The sequence below is a fragment of the Patagioenas fasciata genome, chromosome Z (genome assembly GCF_037038585.1).
Source record: "Patagioenas fasciata isolate bPatFas1 chromosome Z, bPatFas1.hap1, whole genome shotgun sequence".
Taxonomy (NCBI): Eukaryota; Metazoa; Chordata; class Aves; order Columbiformes; family Columbidae; genus Patagioenas; species Patagioenas fasciata.
The window spans coordinates 27,940,786-27,955,322 of NC_092560.1; the positions used below are offsets into that span (position 1 = coordinate 27,940,786).

The 14,537-nt window shown below is 33.2% G+C and overlaps 1 protein-coding gene across 4 annotated transcripts in view; it reads left to right on the top strand.

The window, feature by feature from the left end:
• Positions 1-14,537, top strand: part of VPS13A (vacuolar protein sorting 13 homolog A) — a 106,197-nt gene that overhangs the window by 78,323 nt on the left and 13,337 nt on the right. For 2 of the 4 annotated variants that reach the window (XM_065860129.2, XM_071802434.1), the window contains 11 exons: positions 682-751; positions 1,231-1,336; positions 4,505-4,618; positions 5,610-5,755; positions 5,866-5,947; positions 6,931-7,044; positions 7,524-7,599; positions 7,701-7,864; positions 8,212-8,257; positions 8,531-8,654; positions 9,653-9,767. In XM_065860129.2, coding sequence (XP_065716201.1) covers positions 682-751; positions 1,231-1,336; positions 4,505-4,618; positions 5,610-5,755; positions 5,866-5,947; positions 6,931-7,044; positions 7,524-7,599; positions 7,701-7,864; positions 8,212-8,257; positions 8,531-8,654; positions 9,653-9,767 — 1,157 coding nt within the window. Of the gene's footprint in view, positions 1-681; positions 752-1,230; positions 1,337-4,504; positions 4,619-5,609; positions 5,756-5,865; positions 5,948-6,930; positions 7,045-7,523; positions 7,600-7,700; positions 7,865-8,211; positions 8,258-8,530; positions 8,655-9,652; positions 9,768-11,874; positions 12,460-12,760; positions 12,851-14,537 lie in introns of those variants that run through there. The other 2 variants (XM_071802436.1, XM_071802435.1) reach the window with 2 other exon arrangements.

Genomic DNA, 14,537 nt, shown 5'->3' on the forward strand with positions numbered 1-14,537 from the left:
CCAGTCTAAACTCAAAATTGCTATGTGAGGCACCATTTATAAGCTCTGTAGATGGCAAATTATATTTTGCCTACTTTGTATGGAGCCTTTCAAGTTCTCTGTTGCTAGGAGCATAGAGCTTAATGTCCATTTACTAGGTGATGAATTGCAGTATTCAATTAACTCACACTGGGAAAAGTCACTTGGAAGACCAGAGTAATCTCAGCAGGGATTTTGGATTGAGACAAAAAATACTGCTTGCAATTTTGTACAGAAGCTACTATGATGTGAGGTGTTCATTCTTAATATGATCAATTTAAGGCTTGAGAGCATAAATCTGTGGAATTATTTTTTTTGTTATGTTTTTGTATCTGCTGTTGGAAAATCCTATTCCATTACAAGGGAAATTATTCAAGTCTAAGATTATATCAATATTTGTTTGCTTGTAAAAGAAAATGTTACATTTTCAGAGATCAGTGAAATAGAATTTTGAATTTCTATTTCATCGTTGTTTTCGTGTTCCTTTCTGTTCCTGTTTTTTTTTTCCCTGACTTAGTTGTTTGCCAGTCATATCCATTATGTAATCCTGCTTTACAGGATTGAGAAAATCCTGAACATATGTGACATTTTAATTTTAAAAAATAAGGGTATGTATGTCTTATAAAAATCTGTGCTGATCTCTTTTTATTTACAACTTGATAGCACCAAAACCATTTACCGATGTCAGTATTGTCATGAGAACTGCAGGACACTCACAAATATCTCATATTAAGTAAGTATTTTTGACATGTTCCTTCTCTTTTGCTATTGATTATGTTTAAGCAAGCTTTAAAACTAAAGTTATTCTAGGGGCAAGCATAATGCAAGAGAATTTTACACCAGCTTATTCTTGGAAAGGTCAGAGCACATAAAGATAGATGAAAGCTCAGTCCCCTTTATTATCAGCAAGGATTTTTAAGTGTCTTTTAATGCAGATTCTTAGTCTTTTGTAATTTAACAAAACCTCTGTATTTAACAGTGCTATATACAGTTTTAAATACTGCTACTTGATTAAAATAGTTCTTGTTAGAGGAAACATGTTTATCTCACACAACTATGGGAAGCCCTCTTTTCACCAGTAGTGGTGAATCCCTCAAAAAAACCAAGTATTTGAAGGCAATACGCAAGTGGACTAAATACCCTATATTAAATTTTATGTGTTACACATTTTCATAAAATACCTTATAAATTGTGTTTCTTTTTCATGTGCAGGTATTTTAAGGTCCTGATTCAAGAGATGGATCTCAGATTAGATCTTGGTTTTCTGTATGCACTGGTTGAATTCTTCACACAGGCTGATGTGCTGAGTGACCAAGAGGTAGAAACTTTTTGTTGTTTAAAGATTAATAGATTTTAAGTTGTAATTATTCATCTTGTATTCAAAAAAAAATAAAAAGGAAAAGAAGAAGAAAAAAAACAACCACAAACAAAAATAACAACAAAACACAATGATCTGGACTTCTGTGTCCATAACACTGGTTAACTGCTGTGTCTGCAACTAATCTGTAGCTGGGAGGGTTTTAAGAGTTACCGTTGCCTGCGGCAAACAGTAAACTCTTTCCTTTATCCTCATCTTGCATTCTGTGCAAAAAATGCTGCAGAACCTCCTGAAAAGAATGACACTAATGCTGTTGTAAATTCTCTGGTCTGGCTAATGCCTGATGGATCAGTTAATTAAGAACCCAAGACAGGAAGGAAGTTAAAATAATTCCATTTGCCTTATTGCAGCTTATTTAAAAAAATTAAAATAAATCTAGGAAAACCTTGGTCAGAAAATCACTGAAACTTGCCTTTCCACGAGAGCAAGAGAATGTGAAAGGAATGGAGAGAGAGGCTGATTAGAAAGTAAAAGTGATTTTGGTAATTTTGTGCAAAAGTATAAAATTTGAAGATGATGTAGTTGACATGGTGATACTAAGTGGAGAGGAGAGGGCAGTGGGATGGAATTCAATTACTGTACAGGGAGAATGGGAGGGGTTTGTGCAAAGGAACAGTAGAAATAAAATAAAATATAGTAGTATGAAGTACAAGGTGTTCTGCTTGGGAAATAATAATGAAAACTTCTGATACAACCATAAAGCAGCAGAGGAGACAGAGTTTCTTGGATTTGCCAAAGAAAACAAACAAACAAAAAAGAAGTGATAATCTTTATAGATATGATGGAGTTCTGGTGTATATTGGGTATGCTCTTCTTGTTAAGAGTATTGAAACTTGAATGTCAGTACACAACTAACTGATAAGAAATTGTTTAGAGGAAAGTTTGCTGGTTTTGTCGTTATCTCAAAAATGCTGCTAGTGAAAAATGAACCAGAAATATTTGCATGAAAGATCTGCCTGGATGGGTAGAGGAAAAAGTCCTTTTTGATGATGCAGTAAGAGGTATTGTCTTACTGTGGCAAGTGAAAGCTGTGCTGGAAAGGCAACTTACTTTGCTTTTATTTCCCCATATCTACACATCAGAAATTAAAGAAGTATTACTGCTCAGGGTTTATACTAAAATAAGCAGAAAATATTTAAAAGTTACTCCATTGTAAACATAAATTGAAAATTAGAAGAAAGTGTGGAACAATGGAATTAATTCCTGGAATAACATTTCAAGCAAGATAGGGATCTTATTAGAATTTCCGAGTTTAGAGCAGAACAAATTCCTGTAAAACTTGTCCACTATGGGTTGTAGTTTAATACGTATTTTCATCTAAGTAAATTTGCTGCTCTTGCGTGATATAATGTATTAAATATACCCTCAGTTTCCTACTTACATTTCTTAAGGAGTTGTTTGCTTTGAATTTGAAAAAGAAGATCCTGATTTTGGTGGATTATTTGTAGCTTGGTTTCTGGCGTGTGATAAAGGAAAACTAAATGTACTTTCCAGTTCACACAACACGTAAGTGGTTACCTTGAGTTTGGGGTTGTCAGGCATGAAGAACTAGTTGGTTCTTCCTAGTCATCTGTCTTTGCTGCTGCTGTAATTTGAAGCCTGTGGATTCTTTGCAGAGTTCTAGTGGCACCACAGTTTTGCAAAGACTCACAAAACGTATTAATTGCTTGTTGACTAAGGAACTCTTATTTCTTGGTGATAATGTAAGTTTTAAGTAAAATTTGAACTTCAAGACTGAGATCCTCTCTGAGGGTCACCTTTTTCCAAATCAGGACCTAGGTATGTATTTCTATAATATATAGTCTTTTTATATTATAAACTCTTGAAGCAAAACTTTAGTAATGCAATTTTTTTAAAGGCTGGATGAGTCCAATTTTCTGAAGTGTCATCAGCTTAATTAAACATCTCTAAAAATATAAATAGTAAGAATGAGCAGTCTCATTATGGTGTATGAAATATAAGGAAATGTGAAGGATTCCTTAAACAAAGCAGAGATTAAATAAACATTAATAATGTTACTTTAGAATTGTTTCAGAAATGTCACTGTATTTTCATGTGCAGGAATATGTAGTCTAAGCTAGTCGCTCCCAGCCGTATGTTAGGGTCTGTTACATCTGTTCGTGCCAGGTGTACCTGTGAATTCTAGATAATTGTGGTAGTTTGAAGAATTATGTTAATTTTCAATACATGGTTGTGTAGTAGAAAAAATACATAGTTGTATTTTATTCTCTCTTCCCCTCCCAGTCAAAAGACGAATGATTTGAGACCAGCATTAAGAGGTGAATCCAGAGATCAGAGGAGGCATTTTTAGTGGAATTGCGGGGCATGAATTTAGTATTTGACCCCTACTTGAAATTTAGTGCCTTGACTGTTTGACTTGTTTAATTAGCAAGGTGGTAGCTGGGTTTACTGTTCTGAAAGGACTTATCACATTATTTTCGGTTACAACTTCTGTTTCTTTGGCTGGTTAGGTCTTTTCTGACTATGGCTTTAGAATTGTTGATTTAAAAATCTTAAAATGTTTTTTGTAGTTGGCCAGTTCTTCTACAACTTTTGCAAAGGAACTATTTTGAAGGAGAAAAGGGCTAGATGGAGGTTTTCTCAGAATACGTAAAAGTGTAGTTTCTATGTAACAGAAAATAGTCTTTTGTGTAGTTTTTTGTATTTAAAACCTATGCGCTATATTATGTGTTCAAAAGGGTGTGTGTGTGTGTGTGTGTATATATATATATGTATGTGTGTGTGTGTATATATATATACATGCCTTTTGTTTGACACAGGTAAATGTTGTCCAGACTTTACTTGAAAATATTTGGTATTTGAACTTTCATATATTTTGTTTATTTGTTTCTTTGTTTTTACTATGAAATAAATGTATGGTGGATAGTTTTTATACCTACGTTTCCTCCTCTTCATACAAAAAAAAAAAAAGAGGCAGTAAATAAAATCTAGTTAAAAGTCCTCTAAAATGCCAAGTTTTTAATTAAAAAAATAAGATCAGTAGAGTGTAAGTAGTACTAGTCAAAGTATTACATCTCAGTGATAAATCATGATAGTTTTACATACTCTAAATTTTAAATTAATGTTTTTTTGGAAATGCATTCACAGCTAGAACTTTTCAAAAAAGATGTGGAATCTCTTCAAGAAGAACTGATGAGTGTGTCATCAATGGATACATCACAAATCAGCTTGTATGAATACTTTCATATCTCTCCGATTAAGGTATACCTTTTTCACAGTACAGCTTGTGTTTGCTTTCAAAATGAAGGATTTTTGTCTCATGCAGGGTCGTGCACACTGGAAATGAATAAGCATAGAGGTGATCAAAAATAGAATGAAAATGTCCTGGAAAAGTGCTTTCGCTGTTACCAGTAACTTATGGGGTTCACATAAATATGTATTGAATCTTTGCATTAAAAGTTCATTATTTCATTCCTATCCATGACTTCCTTCATATACAGTAATCTTTTTATTATTCAAGAGATCCTTTCAACATGCTATAGTTTGTGTGCAGTGTGGTGCAGATTGGGGAATGACATAATTTCTAAAAAACATATAAAACCAGCATTACTGCGCAGTGACGTTTTCTGCTTTATTGTTACTCTCTGGAAAAGCAGTTTTTGGTTTTTGACTCCAGTATAGAGCCCTTCACGCAATTTTCCTGAATGTTTTTCTGTTTTGAGACTGTCACCTTAATTTCTGTGAAACAGATGCTTTGATTAATTCAAGTCTAGAGAAGTGGAGTTTTTCTTGTATACCTTTTCCAGTATTTATTTAACACCTCTAAAACTTGTGTTAATAATTATTTGTTTTCAGGCTTTTGTTTCTCACTCTTGCTTGGACACCATGCTACATTATTTTCAGTCTACTTTGATTATTTGATATTAGTTATAGAAACAAAAAGTTTGGAAACAAGCTAATAACCTAAATTATAGCTAAAATATTCTGGAGTCCTTGTCTGAAAACATGCAGAAGCAATTTCAAGTTCATGTTTTCTCAAAGGTAGTTTCAATTATTCTGTTCTACTTTGAATGTCACTGTTTTTTTATTGCACTATGTGGTGTATTTATGTTCTGTGTTTTGAAGTCAGTCAGGTTTCATTCAGGATTAGAAATGTCTTAATTTGTAAATCATCTAAAAGATTATAAAGATAGAAATACAATACTTGTAATTACCAACCATATTATTTCCCAATCTTGTTTTTATCCTTTAGTTACACTTAAGCTTTTCACTCAGCACGGGTGGAGAAGATAGTAATAAAGAGGAAAGAAAGAATGAATTGATACCACTTCAGTCCTTGAATCTCCTGCTGAAGAGCATAGGGGCCACCCTCACAGACGTACAAGATGTTGTCTTTAAGTAGGTTAAAAATATGATTGTAAGGATTGCTTCCAAAAGTTAACCCAATATTAGATATGTTAGATTTTTTTTGATCTGCGTAATAAGGACTTACTTTTTATCTTTTGTAGGTTGGCATTCTTTGAACTCAGCTATCACTTCTGTACTACACAACAGCTCCAATCAGCTGTTGTAAGGCATTATTCAAAACAGGTTAGAATACTTAAATTTCAATATTTCATTATATTTTTATTTTGAAAGCACGACTTTGTGCCTTGGCTCTGTGAAAACAAATAAAATTACTTTCAACCTTGAATGTTTGTACAGAGGTTAAATACATAAAGACATACAAAACAGTTATTAGTTTGTTGGGTTCTGTTGCCTTTATTTTGGGAGCAAGTACTGTTTTCCAAATTATGACTTGAGGAAAAGTGGCATGGATAACAAAACAACTTGCTGGAAGGGATAGTGGAAGGAAACACAATGCAGCTCTGAAAGAGAAGAATCAGCATCAAACTGTTGATGCTTTTTCTTGGGCATTAACAGTATATGAATTATGTTCCCTTTTTGGCCTTTGGATGGCATGACCTGAACAGTATACAGAGGAGAGAATCCAGCAGACACACTTTTGCATGAAAGAATTAGTCGTTTTCATCCATCATTAATAAGGGATTCTTTGGACATGTCAATTCAGTGCTCTGTCTGTCTTTAAAGGAGAGAAAAAACAAACATGGTTTTAATTGGGGAACAAGTTATCTGTTGTTCTCTGTTCCTTCGTTTTCCCAGAGGGAAAACTTGAAATCTCCTATGAGCCACTCAATTTTTGTTTTAAAATCAAATTACCTTTCATGTAGTTGTAACATTTTGCAGTGACAATGAACAAAATTTTCTCAGCGCATGCACATTTTGTCTTGTAGTATTAAAGAAATGTAGGTAATGTTCTTGCTTTGTAAAATCTCAAGACCATTAATGTCAGTTATTTGTGAAATGCTCATAAGAAGTTACGTTTATTTGGCTGACAATATGCTTTACTCACTATAAGATCTTTTTTAATACAACTACTCTTCCAAATAATTATATTAAACTCATGTTACTTTCACTTTTTTTTTTTTCCCTAATCTAGTTATACTACACTGTTTGCCTTTGGTTTAGTGTAATTTCTGAAATATTTTTACCAATAACTGTTTTTATTTTAGGCTATTAAACAGATGTATGTTCTTATTCTTGGCCTTGATGTCTTGGGTAATCCATTTGGATTCATAAGAGGCTTGTCTGAAGGTGTAGAGGCATTCTTCTATGAACCTTACCAGGTAAAAATCTTTGCTACCTCCTTGTAAAATGTAGCACAGGTAGATAGATACGAATTGTGTTGAAAACGGGAATATATTAATACCTTTTTTTGGTTTTAACTTTCCGTTTAGAATTGAAAATTTAAAATGAAAGTGCTAGGAAAGGTTACTGGAAACTTCAAGCAAGATAAAAAGGAGAGAGTAATCCATTTAATTTGCAAAAGACTATTCCTTATGGTTCTTATTTTAAAACAAATCTGTGGTTTTTTTCTTGTTTGCCTTTAAAATAAACAGACTTCAGGGAATTATTATTTTAAAATAGTCTTAATTTCTCTCACAGGTGCTCTTGTGTGCACTTTCACACTTTCTCACTCAGTCATGTACTCTCGTTCTCTTAGATATATACATAATTCCAATAACAATTTGAGATTTTAAAATATGGGATGCATACTATTTGAAATTTAATAAAAATGCCTTTTTTTTTTTTTTTTTTTCCTTAGGGAGCCATCCAGGGTCCTGAAGAATTTATAGAAGGAATGGCACTGGGACTTAAAGCTCTAGTAGGGGGAGCTGTTGGTAAGTTTCAGCATTGTCACGGTGGTAAAAGTAATAGTAAGCAGTACAGGTGAATATTTGTAAATTGCATTGGTGTTTTACTTTGTTTTATTTTCCAATAGGTGGATTAGCTGGTGCTGCATCGAGAATCACTGGTGCTATGGCAAAAGGAGTAGCTGCAATAACTATGGATGAGGATTACCAGCAGAAAAGGAGAGAAGCCATGAATAAACAGCCCACTGGTCTGAGAGAGGGTATCACTCGTGGTGGAAAAGGATTAGTTTCTGTAAGGAGAAAAAAAAATATTCTAAGATTAATGGATTTTATGCAGGAAACAGTAGGAAATATAGACGCTGCTGTAGTCACCAGAGTTATTACTTGTTCTTTTAATTCTGATTTTGCAAATACGTGGCCACGATTGAGTTATAATTTTAAAGAAAAACATACGAGGGTAGAAGAGGAGAAAGGAACTATGAAGTCAGTGCCCCTAGTTCTGTTAACTTTGTAGTGAACTTTAGAATAGTTCAGCACATGTGATTTGAGGCTATTCACCAAAGAAGTAGTAAGAAAAATGTAAAAAATGAAAAATATAACCTGAAAGCATATTTAAGACGTCTTTGTTTTTCTTTGTAGGGTTTTGTCAGTGGAATAACAGGAATAGTTACAAAACCAATAAGAGGTAAGTTTACGTCTTCTGATTAATGTGCTATTCATATGATGGTAAATTTTTGATATTTGATGAGGCCTTATAAATCTCAGTTATAAAACATTCTATAAAGATTTTATATTCCTACTGACTTTCAGTTTAAAAGTTGTTTACGTGAACTTTGTGTGGAGGAGAGTATGCAGTTGCATGCCAAATAAGATTTGTAATTTAATGATAATTAAGCTTCCTAAGATTGTAAGAAAAACTCAGTGTTTTATAATGATTTGTTGCACTTCATCCGTTTAGGTGCTCAGAAAGAAGGAGCAGCTGGTTTTTTCAAAGGCGTTGGAAAAGGCTTAGTGGGAGCAGTAGCTAGACCTACTGGAGGAATCATAGACATGGCAAGCAGCACATTTCAGGGTATTAAAAAGTAAGTAAAATCAATATGAAGAATGACATATGGCATGAAACAGACAATAGCAGTAGCACATTGTGTCTTTGTGTCACTTCTGTGTTAATGTTTCTGGATCTCTCAACTTTGTCATTAATACAGATGAGCCAGAAAAAAATCTTATCCAAATTATTTATATAAAAATAGGTGTATTTTTGAAAAATACACAGTTGATAGCATTTGAAAAACACAGCATCAGATCTTGGGTATTTCTAGCATTACCAAAGAAACGAGTTTAAAAGCCTCAGTGATCAGACTTCCTTCAATTGCTGATTTACATGAAATAATACGGGAACAAAGGACTTATCAGCAGCATGCAAAGTTACTGTTTATATTATTACTGCTATATGAGATGAGTTCCAAGACTATGAGGTCATGCTGGGATCTGTCCTGGTTGTTCAAACTGAGAACTGTGTTAGGACTCACTTTAAGAAACCTGTTGCTGTAGATGATCTTGCACTGTAATGTGTAAAGAAATAGGATAAAGTGTTTTGAGGGGGCATTTGGCAGCTTCTTCTGAATACAGATGTTTAACGTCCCTATTCTTTTTAGTGAGCTGGCCCGCTTTTTCTGCCTTAAGATTACCAGTCTCTTCTGTTTTTTTGCTTTAAATTCTTTAGCAGAGAAATGCAAGAAAAATATCAGAACAGGAGTTCCCTATGGCACAGATGTGTTTGATTTTTAAGTTTTGAATTGCAATACTTAGACACTAAGAATTGCAGGTGTGTGCTGCCCTGTGCCATCTAATTTTCTAATAATCATTCTCTGAAATAGATTTCTGGGTAAAATCTGTTAGTGTTTCGTAGAATTTCATAGATACTCACTGTGTATTCATATGCAAAAATAAGTAGACAACAGCAGTTGCTGTTCCAGTACTTGAATTTAATTTGTATGTGAAATTATTTAGAGCCTTTGCTGAATATTATAGCTGAGTAGAGATATTGACACATACCTTAAATTTTCTGCTTTATTGTCAGAGTTGCAGATTCATCAGAAGATGTGATAAGCCTGCGCCCACCCCGCTTCTTTGGTGAAGATGGAGTTATTAGACCTTACAGATTAAGAGATGGAACTGGAAGTCAAATGTTACAGGTGAAGAAAAGATAATTTGACACTCATTTTATCTCATCATACATTTACCTAAATATTTCACAGAATTTCTCATTTCTTAAATACCCTACAACCCCTTATCTAGTAACTCAGTAGTTAAGAAATTTCATTTAATTTCTTAGGTTTATGACCACTTTGGTCTTTTAGTTTCTGTAATAAACCTTTTGAGAAAGACCCTGTAATTTATACCAGTATATCTGTAGAAGTTTGTGCAAGATATAGAGCATTTTGAAAGAAGAAAAAGTTTTATATGTGTAATTAAAAAGCTTTATGTTTTTAAGTTTTAGTTTTTATAAACCGTGATGATAAACCCAAAGATATTTTTTAGTAATTTTATAACACACACTTTAAACAGTGACATTTTAATCTCAATTTTATATAAAACAACATTTCAAACTCAAAATAACTGTATGTCATACTTCAGCCATTGATAGAACATAAACAGTTTTGAAGTGGAATACTGTTTGCAGGAAGAACATGCTGAGCAGCAGCTTTTCTTTAATAATTCAGCTGCCATTTAAGCAAATTTGACTCAGCTACCAAAGTGGAAATAATTTCAACTGTCATGCAACTTACAAAATTTCTATTTTTCTCTGTTATTAGTAGAACTGCAATTTAGAAATATTCAAATATAAGAAATAAAGTAGTAATTAGTGATCACATGAATGAAAACAGAATTTTTAAAATACACATTGAAGGATTCACAGTGTGCTAGCAAAATGTTAGAGAACTCGTACAGAAATAAGCTTTTTGGAGAAGCAGATAAGAATGAAATAGCCTTAGGAGAGGATTTTTAGTCTAAGAATTGCCATAGCATTTTCTTTTGTGTTGAGCTCCAATTTGGTTGTTTCTGTTTCTTTTGCATTTCATTTGTGTGTCTTTGGTTTTCTGGTCAAAGAGAATTGTCCTATTTGGGTCATCTTTGCTGTACCATTGTCTGGTGATGTAGCTCAGCAGACTGTGAAGGTTCTTTGATTAAAAATTAGTATGCTTCTGCTTTTCTTGTAATGAGATAGCTTTAACCTGTCCTCTCCAATTTGAAGCTAGTGTTATAAGGCAGTATTAACCAGCGCATAGTTAGAAGCTACTACCAATGAACGACATAAACTTACTTGCTAATACTTCTTTTTTTTAGTAAGAAAATTAATCCCCAAATATCCTGCTTTCTGCTTTAAGTGTACCAATAAAACAAATGCTAGCAAACCAGCAGTGTCAGCTGTGATGTGCAGACTTCTCTGATGACTTTGCATCACTTTTGCTTCTTAAATTTGTACATGCTTGCATTTTTTTTTTCTGAGAAACCCTTATAAATTACTGCAATGTAAGAGGTAGTTGTAACTTTTCTCTTTTTTGTGTTTGAGTACAGTACCACCATTATGCAACTTTTAAAAGCATAAAGGCTTTGCCTTGTGTAATGCCTGTCAAATTTTGTGGTGGCACCCACCATTTGAAAGTACCTAAAGTTGAAAAATTGTATGTTCCTTGTTAGTTTTCACTACTGGTGATTCCAAGGCAAAACCAGTCTTGAAGAAATGTTTTGAAAGTTCCAAACACGGTTGTAATTCTCCCTGTAGACAGTCAAATCAGAAAATAATGTGTAATTTTTTTTTCAGACATTAATTACTGATACAGTATGTTTGATGTCTTAATCTTATTCACCTTCAAGTGTACTTGATATTTCTTTGTTTTCCACGAAACTCAGTGTATTACTTGTCCTCTCTCTGAAGCAGTTAGACTAGCACAATTTTTTCTTATGGGGAAAAGAGATTATTCTTCCCTTTCGTATTATTTTTGTGCATACAGGTCTGGTGACTGGCCCCAGTGCAGTCACTGTCATAGGATTTTCAACAGATTACTGGATTAGATTGGAATAAAACTTCCATTAGTGATTTAGTGATTGTATAAGCTGATTAAAGGAAATAGGATATGGGTGATTTCATGTGCTCATATTGTGTCCTAAGCTAGGATGTCACTTCAGAATGTCTTTGTTTTCTGAGGGTTTATTTTGCTTATAGTTAACAAATTGCCAGACAAACTAATACTTCTAAACTAATACTTCTGCTTTCTTCTTCCCTTACCATGCTTTCAGAAAAGACAGGCCTACAGGGAATGGACTAAGACTCAAAGTAGTAGTGATGATGATGACAGTTAGCATAATATGGACTGTAACAGATATACGTGGCCTTTGTCACGTTTATTTGACCTTTAAATATTAAATGTTGCTGCTATGACTCCAACTGAGAAATTGGGGTTGTCTGATACTAAATAATCACTTTTAAAACTGTGCAAAAAAAATGTGGGGATATAAGCTGTGTGATGATGAGTGACAGGAGCAAAGTATATTAAAAAAATAGTCTTACAGTTAAAACTGGATATTAGTTGAAAACAGTATTGAATAATATGAACAAATAATAATACCATGACCTAGAGTTTATTTCCAAATATGTTTCTATCAAGTGTATTTGATGTTATAAATGTGTAAACTGCATTTACGTAAGTGTTTCACAGGTTGTATTTATAATTTGCAAGATGGAATGCTTTTAAATGTCTTTAGTAAAACTTTACTGAGTTGTACAGTCATTATTGATGTTAAAATGCTGTTTGACTGTTTATTTCATATTTCAAAAGTATTTTGTCTGCTTTTCTTTTTAACAATAAACACGTCTAAAGCATATCTAAACCGGATTCATTTGTTCTGTTCCAACATTGCTTCTTGTATTTCCTGGAACTAGGTTATGTAAAAATACTAAATGGCTTATAAAAGTATTTTGAAGATAAAATACATATATTTTGAAAGGAACGTTTAACATAAATCTTTAATTTTTCATTTATAATTTGTTTTACCATGATCTTAAGTACTGCTTTTCTGTATCCATTGGAATCCTTCTATGTGTGGAATAATGGTTTATTTAGTTATTTTTTATTGTACCCATAAATGATTTGATTCTTAAATCAGTATTTTATTGCTTTCATAGCAACAAGAAAAACTAAAAAATTCCACTTCAGAACTAAGCACTATGTAAAATCACAGATAGATCTCCCAGATAGAAGAGAGGACTAACTGAAGAGCCTTTTTAGCTGAAACTACTGGTGCTTAAGATTGCCACAAGATTGCCACTTATTTTAGAATACTGTCATCTCAAAAGGATGTCTTGCCGATATAGCTGAAAGACTCTGTTGCAGTGTGGTACTGACTGAAACAACATGGGGAGGATTTTGAATATTTTGGATACAAATAGAGCTCAGGTATTTCTTTGAAGTATTAAGTTATTTTCTCTTCAGTCCTGAAAAAAGACTCATCATGCCTCAAAGTTGATGAAGTTGTTAGGAGAACTTCATGGAAAGTTTACTGCTGCATTCTGGGGGTTTGGGAACTTTGTTACCTGGCATTTTTTTTATTTCTTTTGGCTTTTTAGTGCAATCTCTTTCTCATCCTATAAAATTTTGTTTTTCTTCTGTAATGACCTGTCATACAAGAAAATGCATGTCAATTTTAAAACAAAACATATTTTTCCTCATTCTAAAATGGTTTTAAAAAGTAATGTAATTATTCTTTTACTGAGAAAGCATTGCTGCAAAAAGAATAATTTGATTTTTAGAAATAATGTTTTTTCTACCAAAATGACCTAATTTCTTAGGTTTTTTAACTTGTAGTTCTACAAATCATTACAGAATGCGGAAGTAAAATTTAGGATGAATGGTAGTACTTTTGGGTCAGGTATCACTAATTCCTAATTCAAGTTCCATTGCAACTAGAAAGAGTTCTTTCTTCACTCAGTAGATTGAAAGGTTGTAGAATGATAGCAACGAAACAAGAAAGGTAAAAATAATCGTGAGTACCATTGGCAAATGTAATTATATACCTTTAACTTTTTTTTCTTTCAAGGAATATAGTTCTTTTTTTTGAAGTTTTTATTTTAATTTAAAATGTAGTCTATATTTTATTTGTTTCTGTCTTGAGTCTATCTTCCTGTGAACATACATTGGGCAAATAAATAATTTCGATTTAGGATGACAAAAAGATATATCACGTGGGATATTAGGATGCCAAAACCTGTGAAAAGCATAATAGCTAAGTAGCTGAAACTAGTGCTCTTTAAAGCACCAAAAATGCAAAAAAATAATTTGGCAATTCTTTGTTTAGGTATTTTAAGTGTCAAAAAACCACAAACCATCTTTTCAAATGCAGTTTTTTGTTGTTTTTCAGTTTAATGTGTTTTAATAGTTTAACTTTTAGCTGCACTTTTTTTTGCCACACTTTTTCACTGGTCAATTCCAAGTGCATTACTATGGCTGAAAAGTCCAGGACTAAGTGCCATCCTTTCAGCTCAGGTTGCCAGGTTTTTTGCTGTCAGCTACAGAACAAGTTGATGATTCATCTTTTCCTAAGTCTTTAGTTTTACTCTCTTGGTGACTTCTGTGATGGTTGCTTGAATTTATATGCTTCCTCCTTGGTGAGGTGAACAATTGGCTGTGCTCTTTGTCTTTGATGATGTCCAGTACTCCTCTTTTGATCACGGTTCTTTTGCCTTTTTTGTTTTCTCAGTAGTGTCTGTAGACTTAAGTCAGTGAAGAGAGATACTATGGGCAGTTTCTGGGATCACTTATTAGACTATTTATACCTTTGCTGTTATTAGCCATTTACAGAAGATACAGACATGCCAGAAACTGGCCTTTGCCCTGCCAGGGAGAGAAGCTGAAAGAAAGGCTAGTCTCATGCTTATGAGGATAAGTTATTAACATCTGCACCAT